Source organism: Hippichthys cyanospilos, chromosome 1 (assembly GCF_059441005.1).
Source record: "Hippichthys cyanospilos isolate Australia breed blue-spotted pipefish chromosome 1, RoL_Hcya_1.0, whole genome shotgun sequence".
In the NCBI taxonomy this organism is placed as follows: domain Eukaryota; kingdom Metazoa; phylum Chordata; class Actinopteri; order Syngnathiformes; family Syngnathidae; genus Hippichthys; species Hippichthys cyanospilos.
The window spans coordinates 15,156,882-15,179,206 of NC_142369.1; the positions used below are offsets into that span (position 1 = coordinate 15,156,882).

Genomic DNA, 22,325 nt, shown 5'->3' on the forward strand with positions numbered 1-22,325 from the left:
CTACCATCAAAGAATTCTGCCATTTATGTCAACAAGAAATGAAACGCACTGTTTGTTGTGTCCCATCGAGGCATTCTTTGAATTAATCCAAATCCAATGTACTAGCTTCTGATCAAGTAGCAGTCATGTATTTCTCTTTAGATGCTCATTTTGAGAAGGATTCCCTGCCTACCTGACAAGCAGTAATAAGCGTAAGCAACTAAGCCTAATAATAGGATAATACTGTAGTCTGAGCGATAGCGCCTGCAGGTAACATGCAGACACACCGGCAACAATGGCGCCTCCTCCACAGCCTGTCAAAAGTGACTCTATATCAGTGACCCCTCCCGGGCAGCTTACCAACCATGACCTGTTGCCTGCTCACGAGTTCCGTAATCCTCATTTGTACACGTTCGCTACCAGGCAAAGACACTGTGATAATAGACTTATTTTCAAGTCTGATGTGTTCATAACGCACACTTTGAATTAAACATGACTCCCAGTCACAATTATCATTCAAAGAAATAGCCATTTATAGCATATTTCATGAGCATTTAACATGGATGGAAAGTAAATTTTCTTCAAGCCAAATTTAGAACAGTCTACATTGTTTTGTAAACTGCAATTGCTGATGCTTTCTGGGCATATTTGGCTGTTGAAATTCTACCTGTTAGAATTTCGCCTGGTCCATCTGGCACGGGCAGCAAAAATACAAGAAAGGATCCCTCCGTGCTTGCACTTCACACATTGTGGCATGTACCCTTCTCTCATACGAGGACATTTTTTTTCTTCTTCTCCATCTGTCAAAATCCACATTAATTGCGCACAGATATGTGTGAAAGACTCCAGGGAAAAACAGATGCATGCTTTGCCATCTGAAATAATTTAACAGGGCTCAAACGAACTAAATGTTGTATCAAAATATGTTTGCACAGAGCACATTCAAAGAGGTGGCTACTGTGGGAGGGCAGAATCTTAAAACATACCAGAGAACTCTGTTTTATTAGCTGTCACCTTTGCTATTAATGGCAAATAAAAATTCAAATCCACTCAATTCTATTAACTTTAATAGATCTAATATTGCTGTGATTTCTTTTATCCACATCAAGTTTGTATGTCTGTAGATTTCACTTTTATTTCCAACAAAAAACTGGGCTGTGATTTTAACTTAGATGGCAGTTCTCTCACAGTAGGTAGTGCTGAGTGTTTCAATATTTCACATTAATAGCATTAAAATCATTTATGTAAAGTATCCTTGCGCGTGCGAGAAATCTCGTGACGTTCATGATCTCTTCGTGTGAGATCGCATCCCATCCCTAATATATATATATATATATATATATATATATATATATATATACACACACTAAACATATTCCATAAGGCCAAAAGTTTGCCTAAGGGCAAGAAGTCTACATTTCCATATGTAGAAGCTTGCATCATGAAAAATGAGGATTTGTGCATATGGCAAAATAAAGCATATTAATCACCTTAGGAATACTCCATTATCCCAATATCAAGCCTGCTTTTAGTAGATTTAAAAAAAAAAAAAAAATTAAAGTCTGAAGAGGGATACTAATCACTTAAAAGAATATCCCTTCAAGGCACTATCCTGAGAGGCTGAAGGTGTGCAAGTGAACAACACTGGAACCTTTAAGTGGAATGCTGGTTCAATTCTAACTATGTGTAAATGTTTCAGACATTTAGATGCCTTTTAAATTTAAACATTTCCAAATGCTCAAAATTTCTACTTCAACATCGTATATGTTCTCAGATTTCTACAGTCCTTGATGAAAGTGGACTAATTACATTTTTTGTTGATTTAAAAAAAAATGTTTTTTTTACTGAATGTTTTTATTTGTCAAAATACTCAACTACTCAATAAAGAATATTTTTTTAATGAATAAACCATGAAAAAAGGTATGCACATTTATTGCAAAGGTATATTTTATCCAATTAATTGAGGGAATTGATAATAAAATTGATAATAACAACAACAACAACTATAATAGACATTCGTATCTCAAATCATCAAACCGGTTATGGTTATAGAAATATAACATTTTTACACTGTACTTTTACTCTTATGTGATGGCATTGCAAAAAAAAAAAAAAACCCTCACAAATATCCAACAAAACAAAGAGAACACAGAGTTAATCTTTTATTTGTTCACGGAGCTAAAGTGACTTACGGCCAATCTTCACACATTGTGCTGTTTATTGTATTTGTTCGGATCCTTTTGACGCTGGAGAGTTCATTGCATTACACTCAATGATTGAATCAAGTCCACATGTTCAATACGTTCACTTTGCAGCCTACATTGTTATACTGTAATGATTTAAAAAGGTGGATATCCCACCTAACGCAACTATCATTAAGTACAAAAAAGAACAAAGAGCAAAAAGAGCAGTTCGATATCTCTCCAGATGTAAACTCCTGGCTTACCTTTGAGTGAACTCAACTGGGGATGAGAATCAGAGAGTTGTCTAATCGCTCCCCTCATAGAGCGGCCTATGCTATCGAGCCCGGCTCTCCTAAGTGATGACACCACGAAGGGCAATAGTGAGGTAGCAAGACGAGGGGAGGAATGGAGAAAGCCCCTCTGTGAGTTTACAAGTTCACACTTTATCCCTGACCTGATAGCAAACGGTGTCGTCCACGTAGCTGCCTATTAATACACCCGTTGCTTTATCCTCCCTGCTCATCTACATCGGACCCAGCGGCATTTCATTCAATGGTTAACCATGCACGCATAACGCTCGACCCGGAGCACTGCAACGCATCACTCTGAAATCCCAGTTTAAGTCTCAAAAACATTTGAACTTGTTTTGTAATTAACAGGTATCTGTGTTGTGATTAAGAGACAGCCAGGGCTTAACGAGCAACTGATGCGGCTTAAAGGAAGGCTGATAGATCGATCTCTTGGTACAGAAGAATGATTCCTGGAAAAACCAGAAAGTGATACGCTATTTCAAATGGTGCAAAAAAAAAGTACTGTTTTTGCAGCCTTAATAACTATTCATTTTCTCTTCAAACTGCGGTCATTAGTGTGTTTGAGCCCAAAAAGCCATGGAACTCGAAGTTCCTGGTACCAGGGGTTCTGGTCCAAGGTTCTTGACTGTGAACAGTGATAGTGGGCGAGGTAGTGTATACAAAATTAGACTCATGACGCATGTCAGCAGAAGGGGAAAAAAATTCTCTACTCCTCCAGTCCAACAAGTAGTGCTAATTAAAAAACTGAATTACAAACAAGCAGAATTATGAACAAAAAAAGCATAATCATGTGTTACGGCACACTGCATGAGAATGGAGTCAAATTAGCGTTTTCCATCCATTTATTTTCTTAACCGTTTGTCCTCACGAGGGTCACCGGCTTGCTGGTGCCTATCACAGTCGTCTTTGGGAAGTAGCTTCATTTATATTCAGTTTGATACTAACTTGATACTAATAATTTGACATACTTTTTCACAGCTGTGCAATCCATTGACAAAGCTATGAGTCGCTGACAGAACGAGCACTTTCGTACATTCAGCAAGTGCTTTATGACGGGAGGACTTGTAAAGATACACGGAGCGAGAAGGACTGTCTGTTCTGACCCTGATCGGGGGCCGTAAACCCGCTTATAGTTGATGCTCACTCCGTGTATTATTTTGGTAGTTTTTTATTGTAATGTACCTGCCTAACAACACGGAAGTGCTTGCCAAAGGCAGGCGTCGACGACTCTGCAACTCACATGGAGCATACCTACCAAAACGACAAACCCCTAGTTCAACCAAACAATCAGCATTCAGTAGCACAACACGAAGGTAGACGATGACCCTCATAGGGGGTGGGTATTCAGGTAGACCCTGGTGGAACAGTTGCAGACCCAGGACGTTTTTGAGTATGAAAGGAGGGGATGATACTATATGGAGCATCACTTGGCCATACCAATGGTCAATTTTGCAGAAAATAAATATTATATACCTGTGAGTTCTGCTATATTATCTGTCTGCAAGTGTCCCTCCAGCAATTGTATTCAAATAGCCATTGCTTAAAATATAACCATGACTGACACTACTCGTTTGCCTGTCTATTGGATTTTACATTGTGAGCATTAAGATAACCTCACTAAACTGCAGCAAATCTATGTAATAGTTTTAAACACATGGAACACATTTTTTGCTTAATTTGACAGTACACAACCCGTATGTTGAAATAAACACCTTGAAGACTCCTGTGTAGAATTGTTCAAATTGTTACCTAACTTCTGGAGTGAGCCCATTTCACTGCCATCACATACAGCTCTCATTTCTTAACGTTTTGCTTGAAAGTACAAACAAAAAAAAAGAATGGGGAAAAAAAACAAAACAAGAACAACAGTCCAATATCTTGAACGCTTAAAATTCATGTCACACTCTATACAGTCCCATTTTGGAGACAATACAGCAGTGAGAGGCTGACTGAGTGAGAGAGTAGGGAAGTTGACCGCTACACCATTGCAAGGGTCACAAGATGGAGTTAATCCCAGTGGTTCTGGTCAAATGGGTCAAACAGGCAGCAGTAATTGAATCTTGATCAAAAATGTGGCTTGAACGTCAAAAGATGAAAAGGAGATGGAAGATCACTCGGGTCACTCAACAAACGTTACAGGTGAGATGGTCCTCCTTTCATTAATAACTGCTCTGATCCTATCGTTAATGTTCAAAAGCTAGGAAATTTCATTTTTCCTCAGGGCATCAGCAGTCATAACACAACATCAGGAATGGGCTCAAGAACACCACAAGTCAATATTAAAAGTCCTTACTTTTCTCGTTTGGATATTCTCAACTGTTACACAAATTCAGAGAAGCTGAACACTAGATTGAGACAAAATGAAACTACAATAACGTAATACAAGGCAGCAGTAGAATATGTCTTGAACTTTACAGCTGTATTGTTCTGAATAATAAAAAATCAACAAGCGTCTCCAGTCACTTTATTCATGTACCAAGTAGTGTTTAGTAAATTAAGCAAGATGGTGTTCACCCCCCCGTGTATAAAAAACAAAAAAAACTAATATATATATATATATATATATATATATATATATATATATATATATATTAGTGTTGCACGATAGTACATGGCAATGGAAAAGAATAAAGAGCGAGTACATTATTGTCCAGCCAAATGAGTATTGCTGTCGTACTTGGAATTAAACAGAAGCTACCGTTCACTGTGCGCTGGAAAAGTCATGTAAAACTAAATGATTGTCAAGCCAATCCTTTCATTTAGACCTGAGTATTGACAACTCGTACGAAAAAAATGATTGCCAATAAACCTCAGCATGTTCTTAAGTGCCTCATGCAGCACGGCTCGCTCACTACCTACAAACCTGCCTATTTTTAAACTCAGCCTGCCTCCCACACAGGAGCGGAGTGTGAAGTGGCTTATAAATCCACACTTTGGAGGAGCCACATGGTCAAGGGAAAGTCACATGTTGATATAAATGGCATAATGTGGGGCCAAAAACAACAGAGCTAATAGACTCCCTGACGCTATATTATCCAAGCGCAGCAGTGAACTATGAGGAGGCTGCAGTTCAAGAGGAATCATACCGGGAATAATAAGTTTCATAATTACATAATTATGTTATTTCAATGATACATCTAGATCCTTCATATTCACTTGGGTTACTCATGACAAATAAAGATTATTGTAAAAAGAAGGCATCCTTTTGGCCAAAAGTCCTTACTTTAGGCCAAAATGATGCGAAATGAGAACTATTTTGATCAAGTCTAAAATTCAGTCTGTTTGAGCATTCCGAATACTGCCTCTATGAAGCCGCACCTAAGATTTAGATGGTTCACAGTGTGATTGAAGCTTTGGGGAGGGTGAAGGAATTAGTATGAGCCTAGGGAACAATTTCTGCATTTCTCTCAACACTGACGACTTCTTTCACCACAGCCGTGCTCATGTTAAGCTTATTAGTCACCCTGGATGCCATCTTGCTAGCTGATGCTTCCGACACTTTCTGGTGGATGCTTTGCACACCTACTCACTGCCCTGAAAGCGAATTCCTGCAAATGCACATGCTCGGGAACGGTAACTACCACTAAAAGGTGTTCGTGAGGCACGGAATACGAGCCTCATACCAAGCCATGCTAAATGAGGCCAATATATTTTTTGACGTGTGCTGGCAGTTGTGCTGATCGGAACACAGCTCATTCAAACAGGGTAAATTATTAACATTAGAATGTTTGGACTCATGTCTGTAATTATGCCGTCAAGCAAGCAGCATGCTATGAAGTCAAAGCATGCTGTTACCCACCAACATCTAATATTTCTTCCTTTGATTCAAAAGGAACAATGTCTTTAAAAAGAAAGTTGTCATACACACTGTATACACAAAAGTGAACATTTAATGATATTATAAAACGGGTGAGGAATTCAACTAAGTGTTCCGTATGACCCTCTGAGGCCGCTCAGAGCAAAAAGGTTCCACAATGTTGATAATTACATGTACATTAACTACATTTGTTTGTGCAACTCAAGAAATTGCTATAGTAAAATTACAATATTCCAATTACATAATTCCAGAGTGTATACTTTAAACTGCTGTAATTTCATCAGCAGTCCTCTAACGTACGTGAAAGACCTTCAGCACAGGAAGTGACATTTTTACAGAATTTCTGCAAGTATCATCAATTAGCATTTATTGCTGTGAGAGAAACTGTCAATTATGTTTTTTGTATTTTTTTCTTTTTTGGTAAGTTTTATAATGGATACACACTGTCATGATTGAGCCAATTTTATGGCAGACGACCCAGAAATAAAACAGTTGTTAATCTAACTCTTGTTGATGCTGGGTGAAATATGCGTTGATAAACAACTACAAAAAGCAGTTCCAAAGTTGATCAAATCCGAAATGGACGGCAACTACCCCGCCGTGCTTTGCGCTGGGCAGGGGGTACTTGACAGAAAAAATCATTCACAGCGGGTATTTTGTGCATGTAAGATTTGAAGAATTTACACAGTATGTCGCAGACAAACATTTTGCTGCGAGTTTAGATGGAAGTACTCTTGACACCCCTTTCTATTTGGCCCTCGGAGCGGTTCTAGGCGTCAGGGCTGTTCACAGGCACTGTGTGTTTCACCAGCCAAGATGGCTTCCACATTTTTTCTATCATGATTAATTATGGTTTCTGATGGTAGTACAGTGAGAAAGTGTAAATTATTCCCACATTTGCGAGTGCCCTCCGCGCAGTCACTGTTGTGTAGGAAGATGCTATTGACGCCATCCATGGATGCCGACCAAAAGGCATCTACATGGGGTGGCAAAGTCTAGTGATTATTAAGGGAGGGGGCTGGGGGGAGAGGAGGGGGAGGGGGTTATGTCAACTGAACGTAGTCCAGACTGCTAGTTGACAGGGCCGGATTTTCCAGTATGGAAGAGTCTCGTTTCAGTGGGCGAAGCTGGGTGTTGGGAGACTAGGAGCGAGGACTGCCCAAGGCTTGGAAGCTTGAAAGAAAATATTTCAAACAGACAAGCACCGTCTGTGTTCCAGTGTCACCAGCCCACCCGTCTGACAATCGGGGCCATGTCATCACTTGGGCTCTGACTAATTCAGGGAACACTCTTAGCGGCTGCTGCAAAAACACACATTTACATCAGTGCGACCCTTGATTGGGGATAATTCGTATTTAAAAATAAAATAAAATAAGCCACACTTGAAGCAAAAGTACAGTATCTATCAAAGACAGCAATGTATAGGGTCAGTGAGAAGGGTAACAATTTCTTCCATGACACGGCAATAGATTTTAAAGTCCTGCGCATCCACCTGTTGCCATTAAAACAACACAGTGAAGTGATTGCATCTTGTTGGGCTTTAAGTTGAATTAAACAGGTCCCTAGTTCACACCGGGTCACGCAGTTGATGCAAGATCACCATTGTTTCTGCATTTATACAGTCCATTAACATTTTGTAAGTGTTGTGCCTATGCGATTTTTTATCCGTGTGGAAAACGGTCACCTTATCTCTCGAAAGGTTGTGGGGAAAAGCGATCTAAGAAACACACATCGCAAAGCTTGGGGATGTAAAAAAAACAAAACAAAACAAAAAAGACGCTTCACAAAATCCCCCAACATGCCTGACTGACAATCTTTAGTCTTGAAGTGCTTTAAATGCAAAAATCGTCCGACAGATCATTTTGTGCTTGTTGATATATTTAGTGCCGTCATTGAGGACATTACAGAGAATGGCACTTATAATCACAATGCAGAAAGTGTTATCAGAGGAGGTACAGGTTTATGGTTCAAGGGCTCGTCCATTCATAGAGAACAAGCTCAGCCTTTCTGCTTGACACACTGATAAAGAGAGCACAAATAAAACAGCTCCAGCTCCATCGTTGCCTCTCCCCAAGGGAATAATATATCACCCATCTGAATGTGGCACATATTGAATCAATTCCAGCGCCGATGATTCATTTGAATAAATCAGCCTCTCTTATTTTGCCAACTTGAACTGATACCGAAATAAGAAAAAAAATGTAACGTGGTTAGATCTAAGGAAGGACAGGTGTTGGGAGTGTTCTATAGGAGTGGTAATCCTAATCCCCTTTCAGGCAACAATTAATGACTACAGCAATAATCTTGGCATATATGTCGTTGCAATTCCTTTTTGACTGTCAACCACAACCTGCCTTTCTCGCATAGACAGAATCCAGGAGGATATGTTGCTGCAGGCAGACAGGATTTTATCCTGGATTTGCATAAATGTACAGCAATAATTCACAAAATACCCCAGACAGATGGTTGTGACCCAAAATTTTCTGCAAATATGAACTCGTGCTATTGACAAGATCAACCATAAAAGCGAGGCCTGAAATATGCTTCACACAAAAAAAAAAAAATCGACGAGAACATTATAAATGGTCAACGTCTTCGACAAAGAAGAAAACTCAAAGTGCAAACACACTGGCTCAGCCTATCAGCAAATATGTACAATAAAAGAAAAAAAAAATCAGCATCATGCGCAATGAAAGGGGTTATATGCACATTGAAACACATGCACATGCACACGCACACAAACAAATCCCGTTGAGCTGAGCGCAGATAGCCTAGAAGGCCTGCAAGGCACAATTAGGATTTCACGGAAGGAAGAAATCTGCATTCCTGCATGCATGAAAAAAAAAAAAAAAAGTCCTTTCTACCTCCCTACAACAATATCAACTTTTCACTTGAGGAAAAACCTGAAGCACCACTCTATAGGATTTGGACAAAGAAATAAAAAAAAAAAAAAAATGTAAATCAGTTGTTGAAGTAAAAAATGATGGTTGAGGAAAATCCATTCCTGAGCCACCCAGTTCCAATCAATTTCTTCTATTGGCTGTGACATGAAAAGAAGCAAACACTCATGGTTTCCTTGAAGTGCTTGAAGCTGCTGTGTTCAACAACATTTCATATATAGAAACACAATTTAAGACAAACACCTGTAGGATATTCTGTCAAAGTTGAGTTAAAATCTAGCACACTTTGCTGAAGTTCTGAATTTGACAGGTTGTGTTAATGCCATAAATATACAAATAAGAAAAAAAAAAGCATTTAAGTTAATTTAATACTGCGACAGAAAGCCACAAGTAACTATATGCATTGATGTTTGGCTTTTTATCTGGCCTTCTGGTGACACTACCAGAACTAGCGGTAGAGAGGAAAAGTTTGGCGATAACCAGCTATGGTTGCACGGTAGTGCGTATTGTGTCATGTGATACAGTCAATCCAATTTCAGTCTCTACTTCCTTTGACAACTGTTGTACACTCGCATGCCGATTTTCCTGAAATCTCATCACAAGACGCTCCTGCATGGGTGTTAATTTTCTCGGCCGGCCTGTACGTCTCTGTACGTACGGGCAGCAGTTCCATCCGTCTTGGATCTTTGGATAACTTTTGCGACCGTGTTCTTACTGATAAGAGAGGCTTTACTGATCTTCTTGTAGCTCTCATCTCTCTTTTATAAAGCAATAATCCGCTTCCTCAGATCCAGAGACATTTGCTTGCCATGAGGTGCTTTGCTTTAGGTTGGAGCATTTTGCCAACTACCTAATTAGCCATCCATCCATGAAGTTGTTTGTTTAATGACTAATTAGACTCACCTGTAGTTGTTTGTTTTTTCAGGTCCGCATTAGGAGCCTAAAAAGTTGCTTTACTCAGACACATTCAGTTGGGTGCACTCATTTCCACACTGTACTAATTTTACTAAAACTGAAAAACTAAAAATTTGTCGTATTATCAGCCTTTATTTTCATTTCAAAAGCTCAACAGATCCTGTGTTTACCTTGGTCTGTGAACATTTTGAAAATATATTCTTGTGTTCCTTGTCAAATTGTATGAAATGTTACTTTTCAAGAAGGGTGTACTCATTATTGCTGTGCACTAAGTATTTACGCTCTGAACAACAACAAAACAAGAACACACTGAAAATATCCATAACGTTCCTGGGAAACTATCATTTCAATTTCATTTATTGTTCCCATCTATATAGTATACACCAATGGGAGCAACGTCCCCGGTTTCATACAGCTGCTGTGACAAAGGCATTCTTGTCTATGCTAAAACTAGAGATAGACCAATTATTGGCCAGGCCAACTATCAAGTCCAAATCAGTAATCCGTAAGAAACTCGAAAGAACAAAAGACGCAATTTAAACTGGCAATAATAACGCTGATGATGTACTTTGCATGAACTATTGCCACCATTTCTTGAGCCCTCGTCATCTCCGCTTTAACGCAGAGGGACATGAAGCTAAATACCATGTCAGACTTCAGCCACATTGAATCTCTCATGTAAACTTCACTTCTACTGACGCAACAAGCCAACAAATGATCCCCGAGGCACTTCAACACAGCACGAGGACAAATAAGGACTCCAGCTGGATTTGAATTTGACCGGGACCTTTGAGCTGCCTGCTCATTGAAATTGTGTTTTAGGGAAAACACATTGGAACCGCCAATGGGGATCTGCAGATTTGTGTCACGGGCGAAAGGTTAAACACATCATCCACACCATCCGAGAAAGCCCTAATCTCTAGCAATGGCATCCGGCGACATCATGTCATCGTTCATTATCGATAGGTCTCCTGACACAGCCAGGAAGAAAGCAAGCGTGCCGCAAACACCTACCCTGCAAGCTTTTGTTTCAGCTCCGAACCTCCACACCACAGTGTGGGCAGTGCTGGCAGAGCCCCATTTAAGAACACTGACTGCGCGCAACAGTTGGACTAATGACTGAACCAAAAAAAAAAAAAAGATGATATCGAAACGAAATGGCCTCACAGCGGGCGGGCACGGCTCTGTGTTGGAGAAGCAGGTTGACTTGTGCCCAGTGCCCACCTCTCTCCTTCTCTTATTCAACAGCTCAAGATGTCCACAATGCCTTGAAGGTCTTAGTGCCATGTGGAGCGCTGAGCTTTCAGCTTCAGCCACTCCGGCGTTAAGAAAATCACTTTAATATGTTAAGGAGATTAAGATGGATAAATGTCGAGATACACGTTTTGAAAAGCCACCTAAATCTCAAGTGTTTTTATTCGGGGAGGAGTGTTTATGTGAGTCAGTTGAGGTGATCAACACACAAGCCCACCAAAATTCGACGGGATTGGCTAGCGGAAATGGAGGCTTATTTGAGCTTTCACAATTTAAGCTTCTTGAATCTAAGACCATCCCACCTTTTGCTTAATAATTCATGAACGCCAACCTTTAGGATAACAAAAACCGCGGTTTAACATACTGGTCACAGTTATGCTCAACAGCCGTCTTATCCTACGCTAATGCTATATAGCCGTGATTTGTGTAGGTCATCGTCAACTGTTAATCTGCTGCTGCAAGCATGTAACCACCGAATGAAGGAGCAGGTGGATAAAGTGTTTCCCAAATGAGAACTCATTTCTTCATTGAGTCCTTCCAGGTAATGAAATAAAGTATTTTGCTTAAATCAAGATAGGTGGTGGGGTTTGTACTGGTTTTGAGAGGGTTGCTGAAGAATGAGAACCAGAGCAAATGGTATAAGTGGATTAACAATCAATCCGCATGTCATTTTCTCTGCTTCTAATAATGTATAGAACAAGCAGTTTCATCATAGACTGTCCATACGTTCATCATTGCATCAATGGGCCTGATTGCTAGCACCACTTGCAATGGCAAAACACATCACAGCAATTACACTAAAGACAAACCCAACCCCATTTTAAATGGAATAATTTAAGTTGAGAGCATCATCTCCCAATGTAAAACTTTCCCAATGGAGGGGGGGGGGGGGGACATCTTATTTTATCTGCCAAATGTGTATTAACCTGTTTTTCTCTTCCACTCGCACAGAGTTAAGACAATAAGAGCACTGGGGAGATGAAGGGGAAGGCATTATGGAGCGTTAAGCATAATGAGCAGCCCCGAAGCTGTTCTTAAAGAAGGTGAATCAGAGGATTGGGACACAAGTGTAACTAAACCCTGTGCCGGACCACAAAACATTTTGGGCAAAGTGCCACTAAGCCATGCATGTGTGTCTTAAAGTAAACTTCATATGATCACTTCACTTCGGGATTACGTTCCTGTAAAAGAAAGGAGGCTGTCAAGAGGAGAAAATAAATAAATTAACCCAGTTTTAAGCACAAGCGCCACAGTAATCCTTCCTAAAAGTTTTGTCTATATTCAGTTATATGCAAACTATGAAAATGAGAGTTTCAATGAGTACTGAAATGTTCTTAAAGGAAAAAAAAAAATCTCAAAAGTAGATGATCAAATTCACAAGGAGTGAAGTTTTATATTCTGGATCATATCCCCTTACTGAGAAGATCGCATTAAAAGGAATATGTTAGCGTGACGACATCATCGAGCAGCTGACAAATGATTGCCTGGTAAATGTTACGTTTCTGAACTTCTTAAAAATAGAAATTTAATCTTGCATGTTTATCCAAGCGTCAGTTGCACTTCCAGTGCACATTATGAGTTTGAACACAGCTTACAGTCAATGTATATGAAATCAAAAGATTTCCAGTGTGACAAATGAAAAATAATCAGTAGGCACAGGTTAAGGTTCAAGACCTGATGTAAGTGTTTGCCATTAACCTCAGTAATTTTTGTGGAGAAGGTTTCATATCATTATGATATTTCATCATGAACATCACCAGTGGGATTGATCTTCCTTTGTTTAAAGTTGGGCTGCAAAAATGCAGTGTTTGTTTTAATGAGATGTAGTTCGTATGTAAAGCAAAATTATTTAACCCTTTCACTTTCGTTGGGACAATGCTTCCCACAGCAAAAAAAAAAAAAATTGCAACGGGTATAGGAATCGTAGCAGTAACATAAAACTGCACACTAACTTGTATCTACAGATTCTAGTGGCATTTATCAACTTTTCCATTCACAACAAGCCAGTGATGGGCCGACTGTCAACACGGTAGGTTGCGTTGTACCATTTATTGTGAATTAAGGATCTAGTACTATGGAAAAATATTGAAATTATATACATAAATGTATGTTATATATGTGTGTTACTATAGATTACACTGATTACTATGTATTGTAGGTGTTTGGTGATAATTTTCACTTTTCTGGCATGTTTTATTTATACGTATCGTCGTTTATGGAATATACAGTCCCAGTGGTATTTCTTGGTGGAAATGGAAGTGGGAATTTTTTGAACAAAATTTCCAAGTATCCTAGACTAAAACAGGTAATATATGCCATAAATTACAAAAAAAAACAAAAAAACAATGGTAGTGAAAGGGTTAATGTTACTGTCTATTGAAGTTCCTGACCAATTGGCATCCATTGCCATGTATGCCAGCTTTTCCTTTATTCCAATTATTGTATGTAAAAGACAACTAAAAAGGTCCCTTTCATTGACTTGTTGCATCATCTATTTTATACTGTGATTTCAAAAGAACCTGACAAGTAATTCATGCAAAATGGTAATGCTGCTGGCTGCTCAATACAATATTATTAACATTAACGATGACAATCAATCTAATATCAATTTTGTATTCAAATTAACTATGCGGTTTGCAACAGTTTTTCAGTGGCGGTATCCACTGTGATTTTGTTTTCACAGCACATTCTGGGATGTAAAATAAAGACTTAAAACAGAAGGCTGTATCATCCGTGTATGATTTATTAAATTTTGCAACAACATTCGCAATTGCACCCATAGGCAAATTGTATTCAGAAATTCCAGAAGACGGATTGTATAACATCATCTGTTTTACTTCTGTATCTGCCGGAAACGCGCCTCACCGATGGCAATGCACATTCCATATAAATCTTAAAATAAAGCCATACATTTTTTTGCAAAGCAGTCACTAAAAGACAATTTAGCAATAATTCCTTAGTGTTCCATTTAATTTGCTCTTGATTTGAAAAGTGTACTGTTCTCCTTATGACATTAAAAAGCAAGAAATCCCATTAATTGCCTTCAGGTACCCCGGGGGGTACTCATACCCACATTTGAGAACCACTGCTATAGTACCTAGCATGTACTGTATGACTTTCTGCATTCTCGGTCATCCAAGACAAGGTAATAACCTAAAGTTGAAATTAGATCAATGATGTTTCAACCTTAATTCAAAGCAAAACTTTTAAAGTTTTGGCATCTCCTTATTTGTGTCTCTTGTTGGTGTGTTTCCTGGATTATGGTTGTTGCCGTTGCTGCATTTTTGGGGAACGACTGCCCTGCTTACCAGCTGTTATTATTCTATTCTTGGCCACTTGGGAATGGAGAAAAACTCTTTGGAAGAGAGATGTCAGAACATGATATATTTATTTATATTGTGTTTCACAACAGAACAATTTTATACCGTATGTACATGTGGCTAAAAAGCAAAGTGTAGAGAGTGTCTGTCAATTACAGTATGTAATTCACTTGTTGAGCAAAACGAAGCGTGTCTAAATATATTGCCTGTTAGCTAGCCTAGCTTGCGTCGAACAAACATGGGGGCCTGTCAGGAATCCTGCATGGGTGGACGTGTAGGCTTTCCTGGGAATGACAGGGTCTGCGCGAGAGGAACCCCACCCTCGCGTCTCTGGCATGCCAACACGGGGGAGAGTGGGCAGCACAGAAACTGCAGGCTGCCGTGGGCACTGCCAGGTTTAAAGCTGCCCTGTCGTCATCAGAGGCTCGCAGAAAAGAACGTCGAAATTCACCAAAACAAAACACACACACAAAAATAAGAGGAGGGGGATCGTTGCATTTAAATCCTCTCAACGCCTCCACATGTTTTAGCAAAGCATAAAAATCATTCACAGAGAGCAAAAAGCAGCAAAGAAAGAGACAGAGGAAAAAAGCACTATTAGAAGCTCGAGAGATCATATTGAGGCAGCTCTAATCACACTCACGCTTAAACCCTCATTCCATCCATCCAAACGTCTACCAAAAGAAAGACAGCATTTGAAAGACATTTCAGCTTTGATCCTGGCTCAAAGTCCTGTGTTGGAAGGACTTAAAGTTTATGTGCTATAAGATACTCATTTATGACTTCCCGTTCAGTTGTAATGGAATTTTGTGAAAATCAAGCTAGACTTTTTATATATTTTATTTGCAGTTGATATATACATTTTGTCCTTCTGGATGTGACCTGTAGGGCGAGGTATTTGGAACAATTCATTCAAGATGAAAAGTCTCATCTTCAACAATTTCCTGTAATTTTAAGGCCAAGGTTCATTTTTATCCCACTGATAACATTTATTTTTATTCTACTGTATGCCTCACCCGTTAGAAGGTACCCAGGCAATTTGTTGGGGATTTGAGAAGTTGAGCTTTTTCTGTTTTTGTCACTGAGACTAAAGTGTATTTGGAATACCATGGAACCCAAATTAGAAGTGAACCAAGGCAAATTAAGCAATAAAAACTATGACCCGACCGATATGGATTTATAGGCCAATTTTACTAGTACTCTCGTCAAAGACACAAGTCACAGAGACACAGAAGCTCCATACCAGTTCTTAATTTCAAACGGTCGCTTAAAGGGAGTATGTGTAATTTTTCGCATGCGCCTGTGGGAGCTTTAGGGGTATTACGGTAAATGCAGCAAAGCACAGTTCTCTTCCTGCTGTCTGTAGCTATTTCTGACATGGAGACCTCCGGAGGAGTGCCTCCCCCCATATCATATCATTTAATTATAACTAGACCTACGGTTATATTTAAAACATACTGTTCGTCGTTAAGAACACAATTTCTGCAGGTTTTCAAAATGTATAAAAACTTAGTTTATTACATTTTAATGAAGAATGGTAATAATCTTACACTTTAAGATGTCCTATGAACAGAAAAAAAAATACAAACCAACCAAATGAAAACAGTAGCAGAATAACAAACTTTTTTTGCCCCGAGATCTACTTTTCCAGCAGCCCATTCCCCACAGTCTGCGGTGAAAGGTCACTCCAGAATTTTGTAAGGATATCCCAATAACCAGTGATGCAAATATGCCAAAATATAAGAAATTAATATCTCCTCTTTCACAAGGATCTGACCAAACAATGTTTACTGATATTACAGTTTAGTAAACACCATGAATGAAAATACAGATCTGGGCTGTTTCACTCAACGCATACAGACGCGTCCAACTGCAGTGAGAGACAGAGTCTAACTCGTTCACCTTTACTCAGGCTTTCAGCACTCATCGCTTCTCCTTTCAGGCAGGGAAGAATAAAATGACCCAGTCATGATAGACGCATTTAACTTGCAGTAAATATGGAATAAGATCTGTTTTTTTGTTGTTGGTTTTTTTAAGCTTGACGGCCCAGAAGTTATATGAGACTTGCAGAGACTCTGCTGTCTGTCGAGCCACTGTAAGAGAGGCCAAACATTCTGAGGAAGCCAGACAATGCTTCAAAATAAAATGTGGGGTATCAAGTAATGCATGAAATGAACATGCTTGGAAAGCTTTTATTTTTAAGTTACTCCCACAAACAAAGTTGTGACAACAATCTGCTATTTAATCATCTTTATCTCCCAGCGTGAGCAGCAATCAATGTAAGCAACGCTGTGTTCTTTTGTCGCTTCTCGACTGATGTTCTTTTTTTTGACAGAGGTTTTTTTTTTTTTTTTTTTCTACTTTATTAAGGTGACTGAAATAAAGTCTGTAGTTTAGCTTTGGCCCTAATTTTAGGATGGCTACAGTTTCGTTTCATTCTTAGGCATTTAAGATTTTTATTTTGGGGTATGGATGAGGGACTTTGGCGAAGGAAGCGATGACGGAAATGTCAGAAGTGATGACGGAAGTACTGTTAACGTTTGGCTGACTGACCAAAAATTACAGTTAGGGTAAACTTCCGGAAACGACAGAATGACCATGACGGAAGGGGGCCCACGTGACAGAATTGTAAATGACGGACTAGCAAAAAAAAAAAAAACAAAAAAAATTGTAAAATGCCCACCTGTGCGTGTTATTTTCATATATGACAGTTCGACGTCAAAAATATGGACACCCAAAGCATCGTTTTTACATTAATTGTGGTCATCACCAAATGTTGCAAATTTCAAAGCGATGGACTGAGGAGATTTCACGGTATTTAGAGGCGTGTTTCTAGGCCCAGTGCCCATTGCACTCCATTACAATTACTCAGCAGGCAAGCCTCCCTTCTCAGCAATGAAGTGGGTGGACCAGTGGGTGGATTTGAGCCGAAGCGGCCACTATTCTGTATTGCTGCCACAGGTTTGCGAGGCTGAGTGGAAGAGAATAGCAGTGGCACATTGACAGAAAGTGTGGTGGACTGGCACACCAACAATGCAAGCGACAATCGCTGTCCTTCAATTGCGCCAATTTGTTTGAGTGTCAGGGAAAAGAGGGAATTACATTTGAAAGCAAATAAAGTTTGTATTGATTTCTTCTTACATGTACAGTAATGGCTTTTGCTGTCTAGTCATAACGGTGAATCAGCGCAGACAGCATTATGGGACCATAGATCAAATGGTGTTTGGGCAATAGATCAACTTCAAACTAGACTGCATAGCTGTTGAATCCATAGAAGAGATCTTATATTCAGCTAGATTTCAATTACCGTTTTTAATGTCAACTTAGGGCACCTTAACACTGTCAATTGGCTGAAACAAAACCGGACTTGGAAAACTACTCTTCTGTTTATCATCTGAGTGCAGCAACAAAATATATACCGTATAGTAATATTTCCCTTTATCTTTCCGGATTAAGTCTTCTGAAAGAGTCGACAGAGCACAGTTATCACCGAACTGGATTGTGGGTAAGATGGAGCCTATCGCAGCTGACTTTTGGCAAAAGATTGGTTGCATACAGCTGGGGGAATGGTCGCCACTGAACTGGATTGTGGGTAAACTGGAGCCTATCGCAGCTGACTTTTGGCAAAAGATTTTGTGTTGCATACACCTGGGGGACTGGTCGCCACCCAAGCACATATAGACAAGCAGCATGTTTTTTCAATATGTTAATAAGGCAGATTTACAAAGACAAATAAGCTGCAATTCAAACACGGAGCATCTCAATTATGTCAATGTCTAACTTTTTTTTTAGTTAAATTTAACAAGGATTCAAAACTAGAACTTAAAAATAAAGATTCTCTATCATTATATTTGGACTGTGAGCTTGGTGTGGCACTTAATTAGTGTTATTTAAAATTATTCAAATAGTATCACCTTTAGAGGATGCAAAAAACGTAATCCAAGAACATGCATATATATAACGAAGTTAAATCACAGCTACTGCTAACAATGAAGTGCGAGCGTCACCCACTGGTGTTGTATTTGGAGAGAAGGTAATTTCCTGACTACATATATATATATGATACATTAGTGCACTCTGGTGTTAAAACAGGGGAGGACACATTTTGGCTAAATGTCTCGCTCTTCATTTTACGTGCTTTTTATAACTTGTTCAATCGAAGCCTTTCTCCGTCTGTAGTTTTTACTACAGTCAGGCTTAAAAAACACACATGACACAGATAAATTGGAGCAATGTCAATATATCTGTGTTGGCCAGTATGAGAAAACTCCCAGGCAGATGCCAGCCAAAAACGGTCCAAAGGTATATCAGCAAATCTTAGCTTGAGACCACAATCTTGTCTCAGTCCAGTTAGTTCCTCATGCTCCTGCAAAGTCATGTCCTTTCCAACAATCCTGATGATGAAAAATATCTGCCTAATATGCCAATTTTGCACACCACTCATCACTTGCAAGTAATTTTGCCCGATTCATCTGGGTCTAGATTTTTTCCAGGGTCCAATTCAGGGTCAGCATTTTTACTTCTTCAAAACGTATCCATCACTTTTACTTTCTTCATGCATTTCACCATCAACGCCATATGTCACTGCATTGATTTGTCACTAATTGTCTTGTCTCCAAGCAAAGGGAAATTACAGTACCTGCCTGCTACAGCTGCTGTCACCTACTGGTATGAAAGAGTATTACATGATTACGCTGCCAGGCTCAAGAACGCGCAGGCACACATGGGATAATTTCCCACAGCACACTTGACAATCTATGTGTACACACTGGTGTGTGGCGGTAGACCAGTTGAAAAACACAGTAATATGTCCTACAGACCAGGGAGAATAATTTTATCTAAAAATATTGTTGAATATATGTATTTTTCCGAGTATGTTAAGGCGGCAGAGAAGGCCTTGCTGGCCCTCAGGGACCACCACTGGTAAAATGGTAGGAATTCCAAGATAATTTGAGACATGATTTTTTTATGGTATTTGTTATTTACTCAGATTGCATGAGAATAGACACACACAGGCACGCACTCACACAAGTTTTCTTACCTGAAGTGCATCAGCGTACCGAATACTGGGAGCTCTCCACATGGTAGTGAGCTTCTCTGGAAGTTTTCTGTCATCATTTGGAACAATCAAGCAGCTATTAACTGCCAGCTCTGGGTAGATTACCTCCAGACCGCCACTTAAATGAAGTAAACAAAAAGTGTTAATAATCATTACTATCATTAATTCAGGGAAATGTGTGATTCAATTACATGGTTTGAATAGATTATTAAATTAAGTATTGGAATTTATTATTGTAAATTTTTGTTGGTTTAACTGGGTGGGCAATTCTGGTAACAGCTTTGTAGTGTTTCTTATTCGTGACTTAATTTCAGTTTGTGAGATGATGACATTTGTACTTGGATGATTTTGTTTTGTAAAATGGTCATATGCTTAATTAGCTGCAGGGATTTGTATTCTTCTACTATTCTCCTGTCAACCAAGCTTTCAGTGCTGTACAACACAAAGTAAAAAGCTGACATAAACAACAGTTAAAACAAATTAACAAAATAAAACCAGTTGTTACAAAAAAAAAAGAAAAAAAAGGCAAGTAATCCAGAATCTAAAGGCACAGAGGTGGCTTGCCTAACTTTTGGGGATTGTGTTACAAAAGGGGACCGACCAGTAATGGAAATTGTTTGATCCCCTCTAAGCCTTTGCATAGGCCACAGTACCTCCTGTAATTATTTTTAGTTGGTTGAAGCAAATAAATAAATAACAAATAAATACATCTATCAATTAATAAAAGCTATTTCCCCAACTGACACCTCTTTGAAAGTTTCATTTGTAGGCACTGGTCGATAGATTTTGATAGGATGATTGCCATGAACAAAATGCATTACAGCACCAAGGTATTAAAATAGCCACTTCAGTATCTATTGACACTTTTTTCAGGCAATGTACATTAATCAGAGCAAGAAGGTATCAGTGTTTGTAGAGCCTATTTCATTTGTCTCTCTTTTGTGAGTGGAACCAGTTGCCAAGCTCCCTTCACTGCTGACAAGTGGGAGAGGGGCAAATTCATTCATTCGAGGCAGTTAACTTTGTTAATTGTGCAACTGGTTACTGGTCCATTCCTATGAGTGCTACTTTCTTCTACTTACTGGCACAAAGAAGTATCAACAGTCCCCAAGTCATCTGCTGAGACCTCCACAAGGAGAGACCCCCACACACAGCTGCATAAAAGCAGAACGACTGGCAGCATGATCTGCAGATTAAAAAGTGCAAAACAGTATTGTTCAGTTATATTAGACATACGGTATGTACATAGAGCACAGCAGTTGGTACTGCCGTGTTTGTTCAGTGTGTGTTAGCGGTCGAGCTTAGCAGCAACCATCAATGCATTTTCTTTTATTTTATTTTTGCATTCCAGCCGTAAACAGAGGAAAGCCTGGACCGGTTGCAAGCATATTTATCCGATTACCAATAGCAGCTGTTTCTCATTACTATACTGACGCTTGACACGTTGGTTAGAGAGTGAAAGAAAACCAGGAAGCGTCAACAAAAACGTAACAATAGGCTGTGTCCATATTCAGACAAAAATAATCATAAAAACTTATTGTGGGTGGGAAAGACAGTAGTTTAGCTGGAGAGATTTCCTTTAGTTTGTTGACAGCACGAAAAAGCCAGGAAGTTTGGATCTAAAAATAACTACCGCTTTACTTCGGTCGGCAGTGTTATTGTCCAGATGAAATTTCTAATGTTATTACTTTCGTATAAAATGTGTGGCGTAGTTTCATACCATCGCGTTGAAGTTGTTTCGTTGCATCTGCTGTCCTTGCTAACGGAGTGTTTAGGTTGCCTGCAAGAATTCAAAAGACTGCTGAGCTCACACACCTGTCGCTGTTGAAGAAGTTTGGCTGCAGCTATCCCTCTCTCCAGCCCCGCCTCCCTAAATCGAACATCCGCCACTGTCAGGCCGGAAGTACTTGGAATAATTTCCAAATTAAATTTCTTTCGATTTCTAGTTAAAAAAAAAAAAAAAGAAGCTAAATGAAGGTAACTTTTGTGTACTGTACTTTCTTAAAATAATATTTTTACAATAATAAACATAGAATTATATATATATATATATATATATATATATATATATATATATATATATATATATATATATATATATATATATATATATATATATATATATATATATATATATATATAGTTTGACATTTCAAAACTGTAGTATATACTCACTTTCGCATGTAAAAACACACACACACGCACTCACGCACATGCACACACGCTGCATGCAACAGTTTTCCATTGTCCTTACAACTATAATTGTTTGTCAAAAACATACTCAATATAGTCAAAGGTCCAATAAATTTTGTGTATAAAAAAAAACTAAAGATACATCTTTTAAATGTCTTGTGGGCTTTGAATAAAAGACTAGTACCATACATACATACTGCAAAGGATGCTCCATTTCTTTTTTTCCTTTTTTTTTTTTTATGAAGGTAATTTATTTACATATTTCCAAGAACACATGCTACAGAATTCCAAAATAATAAACAATACAAAGAGCTTTTTGAGAACAAAAAACACCTGATGACTTAAGGAAAATGTCACCTAGGCTTGGAACACTGAGAAAACATTCAAGTTCAGA

At 38.9% G+C, this 22,325-nt stretch overlaps 1 protein-coding gene across 1 annotated transcript in view; it reads right to left on the bottom strand.

The window, feature by feature from the left end:
* pebp4 (phosphatidylethanolamine binding protein 4) overlaps positions 1–21,600 on the bottom strand; it is a 116,891-nt gene extending 95,291 nt beyond the window's left edge. Inside the window, exons 1-3 of the mRNA XM_088421922.1 lie at positions 21,459–21,600; positions 20,821–20,924; positions 19,721–19,856 (exon numbers count right to left, since the gene is read on the bottom strand). Of these exons, the coding sequence (XP_088278048.1) occupies positions 19,721–19,856; positions 20,821–20,924; positions 21,459–21,485 (267 nt within the window). The 5' untranslated portion in view covers positions 21,486–21,600. The remainder of the gene's footprint in view (positions 1–19,720; positions 19,857–20,820; positions 20,925–21,458) is intronic.
* Positions 21,601–22,325: the final 725 nt, after the last annotated feature.